This window comes from Gobio gobio (assembly GCF_949357685.1).
Source record: "Gobio gobio genome assembly, chromosome: 1".
NCBI lineage: Eukaryota > Metazoa > Chordata > Actinopteri > Cypriniformes > Gobionidae > Gobio > Gobio gobio.
The window spans coordinates 50,250,586-50,276,192 of record NC_137097.1 but is presented as its reverse complement, the minus strand read 5'-3'; the positions used below and the strand labels follow the sequence as shown (position 1 = coordinate 50,276,192).

Below are 25,607 nucleotides of genomic sequence, written 5' to 3'. Positions count from 1 at the left end.
TGATTGAGTGAGTGAGTGTGTGTGTGAGTGAGTGACTGAGTGTGAGAGTGTAAGTGAGTGTGAGAGTGTGAGTGTGTGAGTGAGTGACTGAGTGTGTGAGTGGAATGAGTGAGTGAGTGAGTGATTGAGTGAGTGTGTGTAATGAGTGAGTGTGAGTGAATGAGTGTGTGAGTGAGTGAGTGAGTGAGTGAATGAGTGTGTGGAATGAGTGAGTGAGTGGAATGAGTGTGTGTGTGAGTGAGTGAGTGGAATGAGTGAGAGTGAGTGAGTGTGTGTAAGTGAGTGAGTGAATGAACACATCCAGATTAATAATATTATTAATATATGTGTGAGTGAGTGAGAGTGAGTGAATGAGTGAGTTAGTGTGTGAGTGAGTTAGTGTGTGAGTGAGTGAGTGAGTGAGTGGAATGAGTGAGTGAGTGAGTGAGTGAATGAGTGAGTGTGAGTGCAATGAGTGAGTGAGTGTGAGTGAGCGAGTGAGTGTGAGTGAGTGTGAGTGAGTGCAATGAGTGAGTGAGTGTGAGTGAGCGAGTGAGTGAATGAGTGAAATGATTGTGTGTGTGAGTGAGTGAGTGAGTGATCGAGTGAGTGAATGATTGTGTGTGAGTGAGTGAGTGAGTGAATGATTGTGTGTTTGTGTGAGTGATTGAGTGAGTGAGTGAGTGAGTGCGTGTGTGTGTGAGTGACTGAGTGTGAGAGTGTAAGTGAGTGTGTGAGTGAGTGACTGAGTGTGTGAGTGAGTGAGTGATTGTGTGAGTGAGTGAGTGAGTGTGTGTGTGTGAGAGTGAGTGACTGAGTGTGTGTGTGTGTGTGTGTGTGTGTGAGAGTGAGTGACTGAGTGTGAGAGTGAGTGAGTGACTGAGTGTGAGAGTGTAAGTGAGTGTGTGAGTGAGTTACTGAGTGTGTGAGTGAGTGAGTGAGTGAGTGAGTGAATGATTGTGTGTGTGTGTGTGTGTGTGTGAGTGACTGAGTGAGTGTGAGAGTGTAAGTGAGTGTGTGTGTGTGTGTGAGTGATTGAATGTGTCAGTAAGTGAGTGGGTGTGTGTGTGAGTGAGTGAGTGAGTGTGTGTGTGTGTGTGTGTGTGTGTGTGTGAGTGACTGAGTGAGTGTGAGAGTGTAAGTGAGTGTGTGTGTGTGTGTGTGTGTGAGTGATTGAATGTGTCAGTAAGTGAGTGGGTGTGTGTGTGAGTGAGTGAGTGAGTGATTGTGTGTGTGAGTGAGTGAGTGTGTGTGTGTGTGTGAGAGTGAGTGACTGAGTGTGTGTGTGTGTGTGTGTGTGTGTGTGTGTGTGTGTGTGTGTGTGTGTGTGAGAGAGAGTGAGTGACTGAGTGTGAGAGTGAGTGAGTGACTGAGTGTGAGAGTGTAAATGAGTGTGTGAGTGAGTTACTGAGTGTGTGAGTGAGTGAGTGAATGATTGTGTGTGTGTGTGTGTGTGTGTGTGTGTGTGTGAGTGACTGAGTGAGTGTGAGAGTGTAAGTGAGTGTGTGTGTGTGTGTGTGTGTGAGTGATTGAATGTGTCAGTAAGTGAGTGGGTGTGTGTGTGAGTGAGTGAGTGAGTGAGTGAGTGAGTGAGTGTGTGTGTGTGTGTGTGTGTGTGTGTGTGTGTGTGTGTGTGTGTGTGTGAGTGACTGAGTGAGTGTGAGAGTGTAAGTGAGTGTGTGTGTGTGTGTGTGTGAGTGATTGAATGTGTCAGTAAGTGAGTGGGTGTGTGTGTGAGTGTGTGTGTGTGTGTGTGTGTGAGTGAGTGCGTGCGTCAGTGAATGTTTGAATGATTCCCACTCTTGAAGAAAGAAAAAATAAGACAAAATAGAAACTTAATGTTGCTTTTCCTAAAAAGTAAAACACAATTATAACGCATTTCTTTTAGCAGCAACATCCCACAAAACTCCATTCACAACACCTAGTGAAAGACAAACTTAATTTGTGTTAAACAGTTCTCTATGCAGCAGAGCGATGATGAAGCTGATTAATAATTGGCACAACTATAACTTTGAGTCTGTAATGCTGATTCATTCTCTCAATTTCCTCCAAAGACACATCATCCCAGGCATCTGCTAACAGTTACTAAAGCTTGTTGACTGTACCCGCAGGCTGGGGACAACTCTATCCATTTAAGAGACATAAATCAGGGCATTGTTTTTAGATGAGGGGTTATAAATTGAGATGCTTGGTGGGGGGAGGGGGTCGCTGAAAGCTAAACGTGAGTGGGAAAGACGAATCGGCAGGATTGGTTTATGCACTCAATCCTGCAGCAGCCTCCATCTGTCTCTGTGCACTCTGCTGGAATTGCAGCGCTGCAGGGGGAAGGCGGGTGAGTCAGTGGGCACCAGGGGCCTGAGTGTTATTGTTCTGCTCTCCATCAATCTCACTCTGATCCTTATGGGCCTGTCACTCGCAACTGAAGCTAAGGTGTACTCTGTGGAGCCTGTGCAGCTGAGACGCTCAGCCATGCAGAGCCCGGCGTGATCCAGCTGTGAGGAGGGGGCTGTTGTTAGGTGTGGGATTTTATGAACCCAGGCTGCTTTGTGTGATAAAGTGTATGGCGTTTATTACAAACAAGTATGAGCTCGGATACGGACAGAGGCTATGAGTAAGCACACAGATATGAAACGCATTGGGTTTCATTCACTAATAATTGTGTATGAGACCCACTGTAATGCATTTACGAAGACCAACCCACCTGAATATGAAGATAAAGAGCATTAGTAACATGCAGAAGGTGGCCACATTGTCCATGGTCTTCATCAGGACCACCAGCTGTCTGCGCAGAGCTGGCATGAACCGCACCAGCTTTATGACCCTCAACAGTCTGAACGTCCTCAGGACGGATAGACCCCCGTCAGACTGCCCAATGATCTCACATACACTATACAGATATTCACAAAAAAAGTGTAGATTAAATGTAGACAAAACTATCGCATAAGGGTGTTTCTTTAACTTCAGACACTTTTGTGAAATGTTGACTTTTGTCCATTGTCTACTGTTAATAATGTAGTGATATGACGTGCAATGACTCACACTTTAGTTACTTTTAAACCAAGCAGCTTTCGGTTGGTCAACGCATAGTCTCGCAGCTTTCATTGGTCGAGGACCACCCAAGAGGACATTTGACTGACATGTAACCCAACCAATCACAGTTCGATTTATTCTGCATCATGTTTAGGGGCCTGAAAATGTGAAGTCACGGTCCCTGCATTAAAAGACCGGCGTGCATCTATAAATTATTCATTTAAGAAAGATGTGCAGATTTACTGTAACAATGGAGCCGCGAACTTCACTAACTTTTGAAAAACCAGCATTTAGTTGATCCTGGTAAGCATTCATTGTCATAGTTGTAAACACCACAGTTTTCTTCTTCCACAAGGGGGTTTGCCCCACGGCATTTGTTTTCAAGTGGACCGTTAAAGAACGCAATACACTCGTCTCGCGGACATCCTGTAGAATTAAACCAATCAGATGACGACTTTGAAACTCCTGAAGCGTTTCCAGAAAAGTATTCCATATGCATCAGATGTTCAGCCCACGGTCAGTGGGCATGACGTCTGAGGCTGAGACTAGTTAACGCACTGAATTCACTGAGAAATCTGCATGGGGAAAACTTTTGTCTTCATGATTTGAGATCATTAGATTGATTTAGCCCATGCTCCAGACCCATACTTTCAATCTTAATAAAATAACATTGTAATAATATTTTTGTATGCAATATATATATATATATTGTTAAGTATGTTTATACCCTGATGGACATTGATATCCACAAATTAAACAGTCAAGTGAGTGTGTGAAAAATGTATCAACAGTTTATTTTCTAAATGTCCACAAGACCAAAATTGATCACAGTTAAAGAAACACCCATAAGTCATATAATAATATTGTCAAACTATAAAAGTAAATCCATTTACCTGATGATCACAATAATGCCATCAAAGATGTTGTAGGGATTTCTCAGATATTCAAAGAAGCCAAAGGCAGTAAGCTTGAGGATCATCTCCAGAGTGAACATACTGGTAAACACTATGTTACAAATCTCCAGGACATTAGTCAGTTCATCAGGCTGTAGACAGAGAGAGAGAGAGAGAGAGAGAGAGAGAGAGAGAGAGAGAGAGAGAGAGAGAGAGAGAGAGAGAGAGAGAGAGAGAGAGAGAGAGAGAGAGAGAGAGAGAACAAGCAAGAGGTTGGGATGGATAAAAGGAGAGGTAAATGTGGAGAGGTCATTTCAGATCACTGCATTGCTGTTTAAGAGAGTGTGTGCATTGTTGCATGGACAAGATCAGTTCACGACAGCAGGCATGAGATCCTCAGTGAGGCTGTGACCTCTCATATGATATAAAAGGTCAGAGAAAACCGAGTTTAAACCTGAACAATTCCTTGCGGAACGTCAGTTAGGAAAAGATCAGGGGTGATGCGAGTACACTGATACTGTGGATACTGTAGAAATCTTTGGAAACATTATAAATGCCAAAAACAAATCTTACTGACCCCAAACTTTTGAACTGTAGTGTAGTTTTACTAGTACAGTAATGTACACACTAACCTTGTACACACCCCTTTGTTTCCAAGCAGACTGTGTTCTCATGTACTTTATGTGAAGCTAGCCATTTTCAGGTTGTATTGTGCACTAAGCATCAGACAGTCAGTGAACGGCTTGTGGGTGGTCCGTCGAATGCTGAGACTAGTGTAAGATCTACGGGGCTTAGAAAGGGATCAACAGACCACCCCGATCTGCTTCAGTGCATGCTGTGTAATCTGACATCACATAAATCCATTACACCTTTTCTCAGTGTATGTTCATGTGCACAAGCAAGAGGGCGACCAAATTCCAGTTGAGCGAGAGCAAACTCTGATTTGAAAACACTTCCTTCATTGTCCCTTTTGTTCCTTTTCCCTCCATCCTTTTATTGATCAATATCTTTCCATTGACAAGTTAAGGCAGAGAAAACACAACTGGAGGACGAATGAAAACCAAACCACAGGCAGCTCCAGCGAGATGCCATTTAGAGAAATTGAATATTGACACAGCAATCAGGAGTAATAACAGCAAAACAACAGCTTCTCCCCTCTCTTTTCGTTTATATGGCTCGTTTTCTCTTTGTCCTTTCTCACGCTGTATGTAAACTTCTCTTAAAATAATCCATCAGCAGATCATCTCATTATCGGAGCTATTTGTACACTACTTAAAAGAGCTACTAAGTGATTTTTTTGTAAACCATGAATAACTTGTCACCAAAAACGGAAAGATTACTGAAATATATCTGAAGAAGTCATACAAAAATGAACATTCCAAAAAGGGTTTTCGAGGGTGTTAGTTTAATGACTAATCTCTATGTCCAAATTTGGTGACTTCCCTACTTTATAGTATGTGAAAGACAGTAAGTCAATTGAGTGTTGTGTCCGAATATCCAGTATTCATTAAACAGAAGGCAAAAAACAGGATTACCTGCCACTTCGACCAAGATACCACACTATGGATGTAAAGAACGTACTTTAGTAACAGCTAAGATGCTTAAGATGTTAAATGCAGTACATACTCATATCAGGAAGAGACAACAACAGTGTTGCTAAAAACTTCCCACTGTGAAATCTCATTGCTCCCAAATTTCACTCCTTGTAGTTAAGTTGAAGTATCGAGTATATGGTAACACTTTACAATGAGGTTGTATTAGTTAACATTAGTTAATGCATTAGTTAACATGAACTAACCATGAACAACACCTCTGCTCAGCATTTGTTCATCTTTGTTAACGTTAGTTCATAAAAATACAGCTGTTCATGGTTTGTTCATGTTAGTTCACAGTGCATTAACTAATGTTAACAATATTTTAATAATGCATTAGTAAATGTTGAAATTAACATTAACAAAGATAAATAAATGCTTTATAAGCGCAGTTCATTACTAGTTCATGTTAACTAATGCAGTTAACTAATGTTAACTAATGAACCTTATTGTAAAGTGTTAAAGTGAGTATATTTTAAAGATAAATAAAACCCACACAAAAATACAAATTCTGTCATAATTTACTCGCCCATGATGTTCTTCTGCAAAACATAAAAGCAGAAATTTTGAGAAATGTATTTTTTGTCCATACAATGGAATTCAATTCGTTTGGTTATCAACATTCATTAAAATATCTTCTTTTGTGTTCCACAGCCTCATAAAAGCCACATCCTCATGAAAGTCATACTGGTTTGAAAAGAAGTGAGGGTGAGTAAACGATGAAAGAATTTTCATTATTGGGGCAAACTAATCCATTTACTTCGAAGTCGATCCACAATTCAAGCATGCATTTGAAATATTAATTAAATACAATAATGTACATTTTACAGACTAAATCAGGTTTTTCAGCTTTGAAATTGCATAAGTTTGAGTATTTAGCAGTTTTATTCATGGTCTCACTGCTTGCTCAGATGATCCCATACAGGATTGAAACAGCTGCTAATTGCAGCGGACTCATCTGGTAACATTGCTTATAGCACCTTTATATTTACATATATTTATATCTACTCATTTGGCAGACATGTTTATCCCAAGCAACCTCCACTGCATTCAAGCTATACAGTGCATCTGGAAAGTATTCACAGCTCTTCACTTTTTCCACATTTTGTTATGTTACAGCCTTATTCCAAAATAGATTAAATTCAGTATTCACAGCCTGCTCAAGATTTTGTTGAAGCACCTTTGGCACCAATTACAGCCTCAAGTCTTTTTTGAGTATGATGCTACAAGCTTGGCACACCTATTTTTGGGCAGTTTCTCCCCTTCTTCTTTGCAGGACCTCTCAAGCTTCATCAGGTTGGATGGGGAGTGTCGGTGCACAGCCATTTTCAGATCTCTCCAGAGATGTTCAATCGGGTTCAAGTCTGGGCTCTGGCTGGGCCACTCAAGGACATTTACAGAGTTGTCCCGTAGCCACTCCTTTGTTATCTTAGCTGTGTGTTTAGGGTCGTTGTCCTGTTGAAAGATGAACCTTCACCCCAGTCTGAGGTCCAGAGAGCTCTGGAGCAGGTTTTCATTTAGGATGTCTCTGTATATTGCTGCATTCATCTTTCCCTCGATCCTGACTAGTCTCACAGTTCCTGCCGCTGAAAAACATCCCCACAGCATGATGCTGCCACCACCATGCGTCACTGTAGGGATAGTGTTGGCCAGGTGATGAGCGGAGCGGTGCAGGCGGCCAGCTCTAAGAAGAGTCCTGGTGGTTCCAAACTTCTTCCATTTACGGTTGATGGAGGTCACTGTGCTCATTGGGACCTTCAATGCTGCAGACATTTTTCTGTACCCTTCCCTTGATCTGTGCCTCGATACAATCCTGTCTCGGAGGTCTACAGACAATTCCTTGGACTTCATGGCTTGGTTTGTGCTCTGATATGCACTGTTAACAGTGGGACCTTATATAGACAGGTGTGTGCCTTTCCAAATCATGTCCAATCAACTGAATTTACCACAGGTGGACTCCAGTCAAGTTGTAGAAACATCAAGGATGATCAGTGGAAACAGGATGCACCTGAGCTCAATTTTGAGTGTCATGGCAAAGGCTGTGAATACTTAAGTATATGTGCTTTTTTCGTTTTTTATTTTTGATAAATTTGCAAAGATTTCAAACAAACTTCTTTCACGATGTCATTATGGGGTATTATTTGTAGAATTTTGAGGAAAATAATGAATTGAATCAATTTTGAAATAAGGCTATAATAGGGATGGGAAGGTACGAAAATTTAATATCACGATTATAGTGACTCAAATTATCACGATTATCAATATTATCACGGTTTTGTTGAAAATCAACAAACAACAAATAAAACAAGCAGCTCTATGCACTTTTTAAGCAAAATTCTATTCTGTGGCATTTCGATCCTTATAATGGCCATCGTCAATAGCAATGCATTATAAGAGCGCACATCCATGCATCACAACGGACACGCTCTCTCGTTTCATTCAAATGCTACAGTTGAGTCTCTGTTTTTGATTGTATTGAAAATGAAATCAGAGGACTTTACTATTAATACTACTATAATTATTACTATAATTACTATAACTTCTTTTGATCATCTTGTCTGGACGATTGTTTTATATGCTGTACAAAATGGATTTATAAACAGGTAAGATTTAAAACATTAATCTCAATGCAATATGTTCCCGTAATTATTTATGTGGTAAAGAAAATCTGTGTAATTAATGAATATACAGTATTATCCCTTAAAATGTCACGTTTAATATTTTTTGTCTTATTTGAACTTGTTCGTTCATCTTTGGCTCAAAATCACTTGCTGCAAACTTTTCTTCATGGAAGCTTCAGGATAATTTTAAGCGAGTGAGATAAAATATTTAAGCTCAAAACTTTGTGTCCAATTATTTCCCAGACATAGTTTTGGTATTGAGGTCAAAGTCCACTTGCCTTGCGTTCGCTATACACTGAAGATGACTCACTGAAGACGCAAATTTGAAGTGTTTCCCCCTATTGCAGCGACTTTCTTTTTGCGACTTTTCTTTCTTCGATGAAATTTCCCTCAGGACTTTTGTAAAAGCCAAAATATGACCACACCTCAGATTTGGTCCTTTTAGAAGGCTGAAAAATCTCTTCTTCTGCCAATCCTTCTGCCATTTCATCTCGTTCAAAAAACAACATTGCGTCTGCGTCAGACTGATGCTGGCTGGACAGGATAATTATATTACTAACCATCAGTACATTTTATCGTGGTTTATCGTGAAACCGGTAATCGTCCCATCCCTAGGCTATATATAACAAAATGTGGAAAAAGTGAAGCGCTGTGAATACTTTCCGGATGCACTGTACATATTTTCAGTTGATGCATTCCTTGGGAATCGAGCTTTGGTGTTGCTAGCTCCATGCTCTACTGTTTGAGCTACAGGAATCTTTGAATGCATTTGATTGTGCAGACCAAGTGTCCTGACACTCACTGACACTCATCGACTTGTGTGCGTGAGCACAAACACACACACATGCTGCCCACACACATGTAAATATTGTGATCTTTACCAGCCTTTTTGAGAGCCAGGTTAAAACATAATGAGTCACAGCAGATGATGTTACCACACATGATCTGTTCAACCATATCAGGTCGATTAGAACACAAACTCGTGAGGAAAGAACTGTTGAACAGATACTGTGTTTATATGTGAACATGCACACAGGGGCTTCTCTGTTTTGCCTGCGTGGGCTGCATTTACATGATGCTTCATGTTAGAAATGCTGCGTAATAGAAGCCAATGGTGACTCTCTCATTTTCTCTCTCGCTATATCTGTCTTTCTCTGCTTGTTGATATTTTTAGAGCCCACAGAGATGAGAAAACAGGCCCCACTGCAGGCAAGGTATAGCGAAGACGTGAGGGGGTGGAGGAGGAGAGAGATAGAGAGAGAGAGAGCAAGAGAGTGTGCATGAGTAGTAGTAGCTTTCTACATCTTCCAAAGATAATTAACTGCACTTATATGGCAAGAAAAAAATCCAACAAGACTCCAAAGGCCGTTCCACACGCTCTCATTACTTTGAATGGCAGGCCCTGTGAAGACTCTATCAGCACTGCAGAAAGAGCCGGCTATTACAGTAATATGTGACATGATGAGGTTGAACACATCTTCAGGCTGGGTTTATTATGTGAACCGACTGCACTGTGGGTGAAATTACCTGGTTATGGTGCTCAATGCCCATGCTGATTGTATTGATGAGAATGGCGATCATAATCCCTCTGTTGAAGTACTTGCTTTCAACGATACCCCAAAGCTTCACCCTCATTTCATCCCAGACGTCTTTACATTTCCCGAAACAGGAGCGTTTCTTCAGTGTGTCCTCGGAGTCCTCGTCCCCCCTCTCGTCCAAGTGGTTCTCATCCCTGTCGGTCTCCTCCAGCACACTCTCTTCTTCCTCCCCATTGGCCGAATGCTTCATCTTGAGTGACAGGGATGCAGCACACTGTGGACACTCCGGTGGGTTTGGGGTGATGGAGAGGGAGATGGCATTCTCTAGAGGTTGGGAGCTGTGGTCCAACTTGGTTTCGTGAATACAGTGAGGCGCTATAAGACAGATGAAAAATTCAACATGTCAGTTTCTTGAACAACTGCCATGATACTGCTTTTGACTGAAATGTAATTGGGGCATTAAAGCAAAGACAAGGATGGATTTGTTCTTGTTTTTATTGCAACTTGCTCTTTGCTTTTATAACTTGCTATTAGGTTTGGAGCATCAAGGAAGCTACTTTGAAACTTGGCCAGGCTTCAAGCTCACACAAAGTTGCTAAATGCACTGAAGCAACTTAAAATGGAAATATCTTTTCAAATAAACAACTCTCTACTTTCTGAACCATATTCTTTGAGTTTTGAATTAAATAATGGTGATAGCACCTAAATTAAACTAGAATAGATCCTAATTTACTGAATGTAACTGAATAAAAAAGCATGTTTTAAACCCTCCTAATGAACCACTTCACTAGAACGAATCAGAATTTCCAATGCTATGTATGAATGAGAGATGACATTTTAAGATTAACCAGTTCACTAGAATGAATCAGACTTTTTGACGCCAAATACAAGTGATCGAGGAGAGTTCAAGATCAACCAAATCAATGCTACGTTTAAGACAATAACTAGTTTACTAGAATGTATCATATTTTCAAACATTTTATCAATCACATGATTGATAAACGTGTTGGATAGTCTGATTCATTCCATAAAATCAGACTTTCCAGCACAACATATGTTAAACAAAACAGTTTAGGATGAACTGACTTTTCAACATTACAAATGAGCGAGAGTTTTTATGAAAGCTTGCTACTATTTTAAAAACCGTTGAGTTAATGTCAGGTTACTTAAGAAAAATATAGTTTCTCCTGTGTTACTCCCTAACACGGTTAGTCATAGGTTTTCTATGATCCACTGTCATTTCTCTGCCTCCAACTCTCTCCTTACTCACTCTGAGCTGAATGGCAGTGATGTCGTTCTCCACCATTCACATTAGCCCCTCCCCCTGTTGATCCTGCGCCTCCTTTGCCACGCCCCCTCCCTCCCCCAGGAGGAGGTGCTTTGCCACGAAGCATGTAGTAAAGGGCGGCTGAGCGGCGACGGGCCTTGCGTAGGATGTGGCAGACCAGCTGGAAGAGCTCCTCGTAACAGTCTCCGGGCTCAATAAGCGAAGCCAGCGTGCTGGAGGACAGGTAGCGAGCACGTTGCTCTTGCATCAGCTGGTGCTCTCGCTGTTTGGTCTCTGAAAACTGAGTGGCAATGACCACCAGGCACAGATTAATCATGAAGAAAGATCCAATCTGGAACAGGAAGAAGAAGAGAGATCCTGAAAATAATGCCAGTAACTCCTACATTGTTCTAAACTCTTAAAGTTGCAGTCACATTTACAGTTGTCCAGCTAATTTTCACAGCCAAAATACAGCCACAACGAGTTCAAGTTGGTCATGCAATTTTGCTGTGTTGAACAAAAAAAGTTACTTGATTTGAAAGTGACTTTTCTGTGATTAATACATCACTACACGATTGACAATAGACAATGGACCTTTTTTGCTTGCGAAAATTTCCCTAATGTGACCACACCTAACGTCTTTTTTTTTTCAGTGGAAAAAAAAGAAGAAATGTTGAAGAACTTTCTGGTACTGGTCATTCTTTTCTGAAGGTCATATAAGAGCTTTGTTGTTCATTGACAACTCTGGAATTTGAATCAGACTTATTTGGATCTGCCGTTTAATTTGCTGATTCAATGATCGCAGCAGTTATAGTGAGTTAAACCTGAATCATTCAGACTAATTGTGTCTGAATCAATCAATTCAACCAATTTGACTCACATAAGAACCGTGATTCATACACAAATCAGACTTCAGCACTTCTCTCAAGGAAGGCTAAGGCAGCTTTTCACTGGATAACTTTTTGGTCTCTTTGTCGCACAAAACTATTGTATGACTTCAGAACTCTTGGACTAAAGAGCACAAGTCCTATAGACCACTTTTGCGATACTTTTATGGTGCTTTTGCAATCCTTTTAAAACTTGAAAGCTCCATGCCACATTCAGTATAATTGATTGAAAAACATCAGGATTTTCTTTTCAAATTTCTCCTTTCGTGTTCTATGAAAAGATGTAAAATGGGTTTGAAACGACGAAGTTCATATCCATTTTTGGGTGAACTAAACCTTTAAATATATTTATTTGAGTTTACATGCGTTTTGCCGTCATTAAAAAAAATCATTCTTAAGCTTAATACTGTAGCCATAACTCTTGCACTGCGTGTGAAGTATCAGCTGCTTTAAATATCCAGATCTACATGACACCAAAACCCCTTGGAAGCTCTCTAACGCAGCCTGTGCTGCAGTGTTTGGCATAAGCAGCGGCCATAGCTGTCTAGATGAGCTGCTATAAACGGACCCTATGTTTGAAGAAGTCAGCAGACGCCCAAACAAGAGCCTGTTTTGTTGTGTGTGCGCCTGTACCGCTCTGGCTTTGATATGCTATAATTATCAGGCTCTTCATAGCAGCAAAACCTCTAAATATCTCCTAGTCCTCGCAGAGAAGGGCTAGATCCCTCTGCCAACGTAAAACGGATTAGAATCGGGAGGCAATCATTTTAAAGACTGAGAGCGAACCAGTTCCAGACTCATCAGAACAGAGAGCCTGCTCTTATATAATTTACCATTCATATCACTGGCATTTGTCAACACGCAAACGCACACAGATCTTGCACTCTTTAATGAAAGTACAGCCCGTTCCAGCTTATGTGAAGTGGGGATCAGAGAGGACGGACGGGCTGTGAGGGGGACAGAGAGGGTGGAGAAATGAGGAGTTGTCCATATGTGTGTAGGGCAGCTGTGCGGATGTATCCTGCCTTCACATCTGCTGTCCTGATTTGGGATTCTGATGTGTGAATGGACTGTGCCTAATCAACCACCAGACCTCTGTTTTATGCAGATAGACACCTTCTTTCCTTGCTCTCACCTTTCCTATCATCAATTTCACTGTACTGTTTAACACACACAGAGACACAACTGTGTCTTCTGCTCCTCACTTCAATATGCTATGAACATATTTTTGTCAGGACCACTATCGTCAAAGATAATTGACAATTAGCATACAGTTTGGATTGGCGGTATAGTTCTGTTCTGGGCAAGGACTCCCATCCATCAGTGTTAATTTTGACACCAAATTTTGATTTAGTTTTAAATGCCATTTAGTTTTAGTCATATTTTAGTCACCTGAATTGTTTTTAGTTTTAGTCTAGTTTTAGTCGACTAAATATCATAAGATTTCATATCAGCTTAAGTTAAAGCTTCAAATAAGTTTGTTTATTTATTTTACTATTATTTCAGTTAATATTTATTTAATTTAAAGTTATGTCTATTTTTTTAATGGTTTTAGTTAACTATTATAACCCTGATACTTTACTGAATATGTGTCAAATACTGGTCTTTCCTCCTGACTATGAATTAAATGGGAATTAAATTAAATACCGTTTATTGTGTAACCAAAAACGAATATATATAATGCGTGACTTTTAATTATAAACAAGCTCGAAATACACATTGACTCTTATTTTGAAATGTCTGCGCCTTAAAATTGCAGTTGCAGGATGCTCATTCAAGTTCAGGAGATAAAATATGCATTGTTACAACCGTCTAAAACATATTACTATATAAACATTGTAAAGTAAACATCGTCATTATTCATCAGCATTTGTTCATAAACAATTGCCTGGCATAAATGTGCGCTATTCATTGATTGTGAGCCGCTCTGGAGCACTGTATTGGGGATGCGTGAGCCTGTGTAGCGTGCAACAGCGCTGTGTTTTCCAGAGGTTAGATCAGCACATTCAAATCAAATGTGCACATCTGTTACACGATATCAGTTCTGACTGGATCTCTTCCCTAATCGTCCCTCCCTAACATTTTCGTCTCTTTTTTATTTGTTGATGAAAATGACAGTTGATTTTCGTCATAGTTTTTTGTCCAACACTAGTTTTTATTTAGTTATCGTCTCATTTTCGTCAGTGAAAAAAGGTTGTTGATGAAAATTATGAAGGAAATTATTTGTCAACGAAATTAACACTGGCATCTATGCAGCCTAGCATAGATAAGAGCAGGGAGAGCAGCGATAACCCCTCTTAGGGTAAACAGAACAGAAGCAATATAAGGTATTGCGATGTCATTAATGTTCTTAATGACAATAATTTAATGTAACAACATAATTCGAGAAATGATTCTGATTTGAAGAGGAATATCAGAATGCAAAATTCTGACTGGACGACAGGAGGAGCTGGGGATGGAGAAGGGTAATTAGCTCCGGAGAAATGCGATCATACTGAATGGACCCTATAGATATGCTGTGATAGGCGTTGTATTCCTATTTACATTAACATTTATGCATTTGGCAGATGCTTTTATCCAAAGCGACTTACAGTGCAGGGACAATCCCCCTGGAGCAACGTGCCTTGCTCAAGGACACACTAGACCACCATCTCCTATAGGTAGGAGTGAATAAGCTGAGTGTCAGCTGATGCAAGCTTGACCAACATGGCCTGCCAGAACTAACGGGTTCCTTTAAAGTGATAGTTCAACCAAAAATGAAAATTCTGTCATCATTTACTCACCCTCATGCCATTCCAAACCTGTACTTTTAAAGGTCCCGTTTTTCGTGTTTTTTTGAAGCTTTGATTGTGTTTACAGTGTGCAATATAACATGTGTTCATGTTTCGCGTGTAAAAAAACACAGTATTTTTCACACAATTTACTTATCTGTATACTGCTGTTTTCACTGTCCTCAAAACGGCTTGAAAGATTTCCCTGTTCTATGAAGTCCCTCCTTCAGAAACACGTAATGAGTTCTGATTGTGCAAGCGGTTCCCGTGTTGTGATTCGACAGCAGCTTAGGGCACGCAGAGCGCACGTTACCGGAAAGGTCACGCCTCTCACCATAACGGGGATGCATGCGCTCAATGATCTCTAAGTACAGCGTCCCTGGGAAAGCCAAACAAAGGTGACTTGACTCCGGGATGAAAATAACAGCGTCTCGACGACATGGCAAAAAACAAACTATACGAACGCAACCGAACGCAACACTCTCCACGCGGGAGCAACAAGACCACGCCCCCTTTTTCGCGTGTTCTTGTGGGCGGAGGTTAGTCGACATACTGCTCTACTGGCGTAATTAAAGCAGGAAATACCAGGATGTAGTCCTAACCAGCCGTTCGCTGTAGGCTTTGAAAGGGAACTTCTGTTAAATAAAATATCTCGCTTGGCATTGAACTTTGAGCTTTATAATTTTACAGGTATTATAAATGCTCTAACAGCAACATTACACACTAACTAAAGTTTGAAAAATGGGATCACGAAGAACAGGACCTTTAAGACTTTTTTTTCTTCATTGGAATTCTGTCTTCATGTGAATTTTTGAGGAATATCCAGGGCTGTGTTACCCAAAAGCATCATGAGCCAAAGTTGATCGTGGAGACCACTGCCACCATGATGCTCATGATGCTTTTGGGAAATGCAACCTAGGCCAGTCTTGAATATTATGAAAGAGAATGAGGACTGGGGGACAAAATAGGTACCATAAAAGTGGTAGTGAGAGTCATGAACAACTTAACTTATTTGAATTAATTTACACCTTTAAATCCCAAATGGTGCCAACATAGAAGAAATCAGCGCTGTTACTTATACAATATATCAAACCAAAAAAATAAAATAAATCATCTGACATTGCTTAGAAAGAAAGAAAGAAAGAGAAAGAGAAAGAAAGAAAGGGTCAGCCATACAGAAGGAACAAGGCAGAAGTAGAAAAGGGGTCAAAGAGGTGCTGGTTAGTGAATATACTTCAGTTCTGTTACAGTTGGATGAACAATGACAGGTCATGATTTATACCCTCAATACAATTGGAAGGGTCTGACTGCAGACAGGGTGACCTTAAGACTTCTTGTCCAAAAAAAGAACAGTCAGCAAAGCCAGCCATTTCATTCATTTGCAAATATATGGAGAGCTTCACTAATAGATTTATATAAAATAGATTAGGCAATAAAATAATAATAATTTAAAAAAAAATTATATGAATGATTCTGAATCATTTTCATTAGTTAAACCCACAAGCAGAAAGCCAAAAACATAAGATTTGTTAATATTTTGTTGCTTGTAATCGGAGACAATGCATTTAATCTAATTATTTGTGATCATTCGCACCGATATGTCAGAGAACAGCTGAAGAGGAAAAACTGGGCACAGAGATGCCGAGCCCGAATTAATTGCTCCAATGTTCAATAGAAGCGAAAGGAAGTGAATAGAAGTGCATCAGCAGGGTGTGGGCTGTGTCGGCACACTATGGCCCTCTCTCTACAGGTAGCGATGGCTGGCTGTGTGGTTGCCAGGTTACAGACAGAGCAGGGCGTCAAAGAAGTAAATAAAAGTGCTGAGGGACAGTCTGCACACGCACACGCACACACACACACACACACACACACACACACACACACACACACACACACACACACACACACACACACACACACACACACACACACACACACACACACACACACACACACACACACACACACACACACACACACACACGCACACGCACAGAGAGTCAAAAGACTTAAGAATTTAAGAACTCATAACTGCTTTCCTTTAAAAAGATTTCAGAAATACAAAACTTAAAAATCAAGAATTAAAAAAAAAAATTAAGCTTAAATTGAAGGATACATTAAAATTTGTAAACAAAAATATGGCATTTTCCGCGTGTTGTTACGTTTTCTGCAATTTTTTTTCTGTGATTTTTGTTCATCTAGTGGGGATTTTATGATTGTATACGCTTTTTAATACGTATATGAGTTTTCCTGTTCAGTGTGACATTTAATGTGCCCACGCTTGTTAGTAACTGCCTTTTTCAAGACATGTAAAAACGTTGAAAAAAATCATGAATGGGAATAAAATAGAACAGAATAAAACATGAAAATACATTGAGCTTGTGTTAACCAAAAACTCATTTAAAGAAACTCATTCAAAAATCCCAATGCATTTGTGCAAACCACAGTTTTAGCATAGTTAAACTGAATAAAAGTTAGGATACTGTGCAAGAACTATGGTACATTATTATAATGGCGAGTACAAAGCACACACTGCATTCGAATCGAATACTTCCCTCACTGCAATCAAATACTTCCCTACTATATTGTACGTCAAAAGAGTAGTATGTCCGAATGCATAGTATTTGAAAAGTCCCTGGATGACCTACTACTTCCGCCAAGATTCTGAAGTGCACATTCGATGAACACTTCACTATCCCACAAGGCCACGGGAGGGGATTTATGAATGGAACTGAAACAAGATAACTGACACTGTTAGGTCACGTGACAATAACAACATGGCAGATATAGTACATCTGAGGATTCATTCATACTGCCCATATTCATACTACATACAGCCTTCCTTTTAATGGTTGCAAAGTAAATACGGATGCAGTGAGTGTCAACTGGGCTGCACCTATGGACACGTCCTGTTTTTTAGCAAGCACAAGACTAATAATGACTAGTCTAAATGATGTCTGCTCAGTCCTCGACGTCTGCTTAGTCTCTTTATACTTCACTCAGTGTCACATTCCACCAGTCAAGGTACTGCTGGTGCATGCTGGGAAGGATCACAAGACAGCTTCACAGGGTGCATGTGTCAAGGTGGCAGGGTCTCTGTCTGGAAGTGTGTGAGACTGCCGTGATGGCGGCAGGGGTCCGCTAGTCTGATGGGCTCTAATTAACTGCTAATGCTTTCACTCCGCTGACCTACACAGGATTAGGCCCTGTCATTAGCTACAGACACACACCCACATATACTCCACATATATTCCCTATACATGCCATTTGTTGGGCTAAAATGGATTTCGCCATCTCCAGCAGTGCCATCAGTTGTCTAACACGCGTTTGAACCCAGGAAACGGTCAAGGAAAGAAAAGCACAAATGGCTACAACAAATATCAGCAGGACTCTCCACTATCTGACCTGCACATCTCATTCCTAAACCCATTCCCTTCCTCCTTTATTCCTTTAGTCTCCTGCTGTCTTTCAGCCTCAGATCCCTTTCCTCCTTATCCTCAGGGCATTTCTTTCTGCACTCTCTCTTCTTTAATCTTGGGAGGAGACATTATCTGAAGCACATCTCACTGCAGGGCTGTCTCGTTCACTGCCGTTCCTACAATTCAACGAAGAGGGCCACCACGGTACGAGAGCTGGCTCAAACACGGCATCGTTAAACAAGCAGCAAAAACAACGATAAATTCATTTTATAGTGTCCAGCGATTGATTTTTCACTACGTTGTTCATTGCCTAATTGATCTCTCCGGCTCCGTCGACTCCTAAATGTGCTGTTTAGCTAATATCTGCATCTTTGAAACCTTCAGGCCATCAACGGAAGTCCTACAGATTCAGTTAAGTTCAGTCTGTCAATAAAAGCTGGGTGCAGACGCATCTCTGAGGAATGAGAGCAGTGATGCCTTTCAAAATTTTAAACTTCAGCTGCAATGCGCCATATGGCAGGACTAATCAAATGGATATTGTCTTTAAATATCTATTAGCTGATACGTGGCCTTGCATTAAAACTACTGTATTAAGTTTGAGCTTACAGATGGCACTTTAAACACTAAATATGAGTCCCAATTTTTTATTTTTCGGGAAGAAAAAAATAAATAATTAGTAGTAGGGATGCACAATATATTGGTGCCATAGTAGTTATTGGCCGATATTTTCATTTATTTAACATATCAAAATGAAAAGCCATTTTTGGTACTGTACATTAATGTTTTGATGCCTAATTTTACATTTAAATTGGTTGACTGCAGTATTATTTTTTATTTGTATTAATTTAGACAAAATAGTATAGAATTTTAATATTAGATATTTATCGGTTAACAGCCATAACATGAAAATAATCACTGTCTAATCTGTATTGGCCAGAATATTAATATCAGTGCATCCCTAATTAGTAGGCTTTGTGCTGAAAGGTTCAGTCTTGTGACGTGTTAGGCTCTATTTTTGTGTCCAGGGAAGAGACATGACCTTTTTGTTCTTACCAGTGAGACCAAACATCCAGTTTACCCTCTGGCCCTGTTAAAGGTCACCAAACTTCAGGTCCTCCCAGACTATATATGCCATATAAAACCACAGACTACAAGTTCTCAATAATTAGGACACATGCTTCATTTCTGAACACATGCATGCCAACATATAAAAACTTACGATGATAAGGAATATGAAGTAGATGAAGTTGTAGAAGGAATGAGCGTCCATGACGTAGTACATGATCTCCACCCAACCCTCTAGCGTGATCACCTGCACAAACCAGATCAGACCACATTCAGACTCTTTATACACCTGGTAAGATTAGTCTCGGATGATCCATCACAAGTTGTTAGTTGAGACAAACTGCTGTTCATAATGAAGTAAATTATAGATTTTGAGGGAAGAATCTATATAGCAAATATATGCACATCAGTTAGAAGTGTTAAGAGTGTAAAAAGTGTTAAGAGTGTAAAAAGAGTGGAAGCACTGTTGTCCATTTGCAACGCACTACACATGCAAAGTGGTCACATGCAGTACTGACTTCATCCAAACATGGTTTGAGTTACTAGTTTGGATTAGGGGGAAAAAATATGTTATATATATAAAATGCGCATTTATAACTTACTTTATATTTAGCGCTTCTGATTTATGATAGGATCACCCGAAATAGATTGAATCAGATGTATAATTTAAACAAATGGAACTTGGCTCAGCCTCATACCTGAAATATGACGATCCATGCGTAACCTATGTTGTCAAAATTTATCGCTCCTTTATGTGGGTTGGTGTGTCCTGTATGACAGCGGGTGTAGTACTGGTTCCAGTTCACACAGAGTCCCATTGCAGAGGCACTGCCATTGACCAGCGGCTCCGCACTCAGACCCAGGGCCTGACGGTGCAGCGCGTCGTCTTTATCAAGACAGCACTCTCGTCCGCCCTCTCTCCGAGCAGGCACATCATTGCAGGACATGATGCCATTATCCTGAGCCAGAGAGCAGATGAAGGGCCGCTCGTCATCCTCCTCAGGGCGATAATATGGGGCGGGGAGGGTGATGCCAGATGTGCTGAGGACAAGACGAGGGGATAAGTCAAGGTTTTTGGAAATACAGTGTTAAAAACTAAAAATTAAAATGCATTAAATATGTATAGAAATAATTCATATAATCATACATACACATATGAAAACTAGGGATGTGCGATTAAACGATACTGCTGCTGCTAGTAGACTTGAAAATACTAGTTTTTGCACATTTAATGTTTTGCTTTATATTTTTACAAAGTCTATGTATAAATTACTGTCATGTTAATGTTACATCTTAAAATGAATACATTATTTTGAAAAGTGTATCTTCAGCAGAAAACAAAATCATTTCATTTTATCTCAGATTTTGCATGCGTTTGTTTTCTCTGTGGCACTCGGGTTCAGAGAAATGTCCATTCGGAAGAGGGAGTATTTTGAAAGCCTACACAAAAGGCTTTTTTTTCTCTGTTATGTAAAAGTATAATAGCAATTAAGCTTGCTTATAGGCTTGTTATAGTACCGGTCAAGAGGGAAAATACGGTACAATTTTAAAAATCAGATTAAAGGAGAAACATTATGAATGAAACTTACTTGACACTTGAACAGTTGCTATATCAACATCATAACAAAGAAAATATGGTTAAATAATGTATAGTTGTCAGTAGACGTCAGGCTTTTCTTGGGATTTTGCCACCCGCTAATTGTACAGATACTTAAAAAACGCAAGTGATTGCCATGGTAACGAACAACAATACCTTAAAATGATGACTAATGTGGAATACCTTTTATTTGAGGAAATCTGTTTATAATAGGCTATTGGATATTAATATATAGGTCCTGCACAGCCGATTGACTTATTGATTTGAATAAATATGTCTGTAATGTCAAATGATGCTTAAGTGAACGCTCAAGTTTAATATACAACGAGAACGCAAGGCAAGGACATTTCACGTATCTTGACCTATTTTTAGTTACATTCAATATGGGATTTGACTGTTCATAGATTAAGTAGTCTATTCAAATGGATCGCATATACAGACTGTCTCTGGAGGTTTAGACAAAATTTCTGTTTAAACATTAATGAAATTAGTCGTTGCGCACATTCCTAATGCAAAACACACACACACACACACACACACACACACACACACACACACACACACACACACACACACACACACACACACACACACACACACACACACACACACACACACACACACACACACACACACACACACACACACACACACACACACACACACACACACACACACACACACACACACACACACACACACACACACACACACACATATAGCTTATATATATATATATATATATATATATATATATATATATATATATATATATATATATATATATATATATATATATATATATATATACTGTATATATATATATATAAATTTTTTGTTTTTTTGTTTTTTGTGTGTATATATATATATATATATATATATATATATATATATATATATATATATATATATATATATATATATATACACACACAAAAAACAAAAAAACAAAATAAAACAAAAAATTTATATATATATATATATACAGTATATATATATATATATATATAAGCTATAAGTTTTAGATAGATAGATGCAGCCATCTATCTTAAGGCTAAAAGTAGCTCCTAACTTGCCTTAAAAATAATGGGCGTGTCAGTCCTATATTTAGGACTCCTACATTTTTAATCTAAGAGTATTTAGCACTAAAACTAGGGCTGAACAATAATTCAATATCAATATACAGTGGGGAGAACAAGTATTTGATACAGTGCCGATTTTGCAGGTTTCCCCACTTCCCCACAAAGCATGTAGAGGTCTGTAATTTTTATCATAGTTACTCTTCAACTGTGAGTGACGGAATCTAAAACAAAAATCCAGAAAATCACATTGTTTGATTAAGTTATTCATTTGCATTTTATTGCATGACATAAGTATTTGATACATCAGAAAAGCAGAACTCAATATTTGTTACAGAAACCTTTGTTTGAAATTACAGAGATCATACGTTTCCTGTAGTTCTTGACCAGGTTTGCACACACTGCAGCAGGGATTTTGGCCCACTCCTCCATACACACCTTCTCCAGATCCTTCAGGTTTTGGGGCTGTCACTGGGCAATACAGACTTTCAAAGCTCCCTCCAAAGATTTTCTTTTGGGTTCAGGTCTGGAGACTGTCTAGGCCACTCCTGGACCATGAGATGCTTCTTTCGGAGCCACTCCTTAGTTGCCCTGGCTGTGTGTTTCGGGTCATTGTCATGCTGGAAGACCCAGCCACGACACATCTTCAATGCTCTTACTGAGGGAAGGAGGTTGTTTGCCAAGATCTTGCGATACATGGCCCCATCCATCCGCCCCTCAATACAGTGCAGTCGTCCTGTCCCCTTTGCAGAAAAGCATCCCCAAAGAAGGATGTTTCCACCTTCATATTTCACGGTTGGGATGGTGTTCTTGAGGTTGTACTTATCCTTCTTCTTCCTCCAAACACGCGAGTGGAGTTTAGACCAAAAAGCTCTATTTTTGCCTCATCAAACGACATGACCTTCTTCCATTCCTCCTCTGGATCATCCAGATGGTCATTGGCAAACATCAGATGGGCCTGGACATGCGCTTGCTTGAGCAGGGGGATTTTAATCCATGACGGCGTAGTGTGTTACTAATGGTTTTGGGGGGGGGGGGGGGTATCCGTCTCTCACAGTTGAAGGGTACCTATGATAAAAATTACAGACCTCTACATGCTTTGTAAGTAGGAAAACCTGCAAAATCAGCAGTGTATCAAAAACTTGTTCTCCCCACTGTATATCGCAATATCATTTTTTTCAATAATGGTGCGTTTCCGGTAAAAACGCAAACCACTCAGCGCCTCGTTACGCTCCCCAGCAACATGTGTTTTTGCTGTTGCTTACTCTTTTTATCTGCAGCAACTCTGAGCACTCTTTATCCTGAAGCACTTTTGTTTCAATCTATTAGAATAATATAATCAGCCTATGTTATAGTTTAAAAGTTAAAGATGTTAATATCAATAAGGTAAGTCTGAGAGTCTTTTGTTTATTTGACAGTGATTTCACATTTCTTGTTTGTATGAAGGCTAAACACATAGGAGGAGGTTTCATAGACTTGGGAAATACATTTTTCAGAAGTTTGTAGGTACAGACATCCGTTGTGGGCGTTCTTGGCAGTTTTTCTGAGGCTTTTATATTGTTCATATCGATATCGGAATGATATCGAATCGACCGAAATGAAGAAATATATTGTGATATAAATTTTGACCATATCGCCAGCCCTAACTAAAACTAGCTCCTAAATCTGTGAACCGTTAGGAGTAGTCAAGAGGACACGAAGACCAAATCACAAAAAAATCCTAAAATAGTTGTTGCTGGCAATCTGCCTCAGCAATCCGCCCAAAGACACTGTAATAACAGGCAATAGAGCCTTGGGTGCTGAGCCTTTTCATCATAAATGCAATAAATATTTTGATTTATAGATATTAATCTACGATGACATAACATAAACGTTAATTCATGTACAGGCAAAATGCATTGAATGATGGAGAATAAAACATTGCAATCAAGTTGAAAATAATATCCTATCGTCGGCGCTGATGATGGGCAGCTCGGGTGACCTGAGTTCGAGTTTGTGAACCTTTCCTGATCCCACTTCGCTTCCTGTTTACTCACAGTCATATCAGGCAAAAATGCCAAAAATACATCTTTGAAAATAAATAAATAGATTAATAAGAAAATGGAGTAAAAGAGTAAAATAGGCATATTTGGCGTGCTGTCCGAGGAGAGGCTCCGAGCTCGGAATTTAGCCCAAACCCAGGGTACTTCCCCGTATCCTGGGAATAGGAACCAGCCGAGAGTGAGGAGTCGGTGTGGCGGAGGATGCAGAAAACTGTCAAGCTAACTATAGGTGAGTCGGCTGTGATTAGATAGAGCTATTGAACATGCTCCTCCCGAACTTTGTTAATAAAACAATTTTTATAAACTCTTAGTGGTAAGATAAAATGGTTTGTGAATATGGCCCCTGTCCTGAGCAGTATCCAGTATGGACTCACTCACAGAGCAACTGAGCTTGTGTAGAGTGTACATGTGTGTGAAGCCCATTTCTCTCGGAGTGACCCATTGAGGGCAGCCTGCCCCTTAATCACAGTGTTTTACTGCCCAGAAATAGCTGTTTCCATCAGCTACTCACCCTCTCATTCATATAACAGGGTCACAATGACTATTTACCCTCCCTTTCCTCCGCTCTCACTCCTTCTTATCCTCTTTCTCTGTTTCTCTCACACATATCCATGTATTTGCAGCAACATACAATGCCATTTTTCTGCACAGCACACATAAGTATAGCACATGCAAGTCACAGTCACACTGACCAATCAATGCCTCTATTGCTTTGAGGTCTAGACAGTTAATCTAAATGCATACACACACACACACATACACAAAGCTCCCATGACAGCCATGTTGGAGGTATTGGATGCCAAGAAAGGATTGGTTCATCATCCCCAGGGTGTAATTCTCCCCATTTGGACGGAGGATTCCTCCGCAGACACGCAGCTCGATAAAGGGCAAGAATGTTTCTGCTGTCGTGGAGCACATTTCTCCTTTGCCCTTCAACAACACGCCAGCCAAAAGATCGGAGCCATTCGATACCAGTAATGAGCAATGGTATATCAGGCTACACCAGAAAAAGCAATTTGTCTAGGTAGACCACCGTGGTGACACTCGTGCGAGGATATGCGTGTGCACATTTCCAACTCGCAAAACTAATCAATGCCGGTGATATGGCAAATTGATCCAATGCATCAATCATCAAACCAGACGTATGAATTCCCAACGTGGGCTTTGTGTGTTTCTAGAACTCTCCTATAAACATAAGTCTGCATTTTCAGTACGACAGTCAAGCCGGACTGCGCGGCACCATTTTCCTTAAAGAGCTCAGTGGTATGGCGACAACCAGGGGTTTGGGAGAGAAAGACATAGAGACAGAGAATCAGTAGGTCTGTCAGGGCTCTGCAAGGAGTGCTGGAGTGTGAATGATGTTTGTTCCAGTGCCAGGGCTCGGGCACAGCGTGGCAGCACACTAAGACGCACAGCCCAGCGTGGCACACCGCTAACACCCCACTGTGGCACAAAATGCCATTCCACTGCCAATGACATTGCTCTCGCACATGGGGATAATGGACCAATGACTGACAAGCTGTTTGTGAGCCGTCGCAGGTGGGTGGGTGTTAAGGAATGCAGTATAAATCGAGCCTCAGATTAGAAGTAATTTTCAAAGGTTCAATTTAAGAAGATGTATTTTTAGTGCCTCTATCTTAGTTAACGTTGATGGTCTTAAAGTCGGCATGAAATGAAAAATTTTCTAAATGCATGTTATTAATCGTATTAACTTCTGGAGAAGCATGTCAGTCCTCTCCATTCGCTTATACCTCATCCCATCAAATGCAAGCTCGCATTTATTTTTGAGTGCAATGCCCACGTCAAAATCAAGTTCCCGCCTTACAG

General features: G+C 40.1%; 1 protein-coding gene across 1 annotated transcript in view; it reads right to left on the bottom strand.

Moving 5' to 3' along the window:
• The window catches only part of cacna1ia (calcium voltage-gated channel subunit alpha1 Ia), a 132,789-nt gene that overhangs the window by 81,476 nt on the left and 25,706 nt on the right, over positions 1 to 25,607 (bottom strand). The window contains exons 5-10 of the mRNA XM_079826914.1: positions 19,761 to 20,103; positions 19,217 to 19,309; positions 10,924 to 11,272; positions 9,643 to 10,028; positions 3,903 to 4,054; positions 2,681 to 2,866 (exon numbers count right to left, since the gene is read on the bottom strand). Coding sequence (XP_079683040.1) covers positions 2,681 to 2,866; positions 3,903 to 4,054; positions 9,643 to 10,028; positions 10,924 to 11,272; positions 19,217 to 19,309; positions 19,761 to 20,103 — 1,509 coding nt within the window. The remainder of the gene's footprint in view (positions 1 to 2,680; positions 2,867 to 3,902; positions 4,055 to 9,642; positions 10,029 to 10,923; positions 11,273 to 19,216; positions 19,310 to 19,760; positions 20,104 to 25,607) is intronic.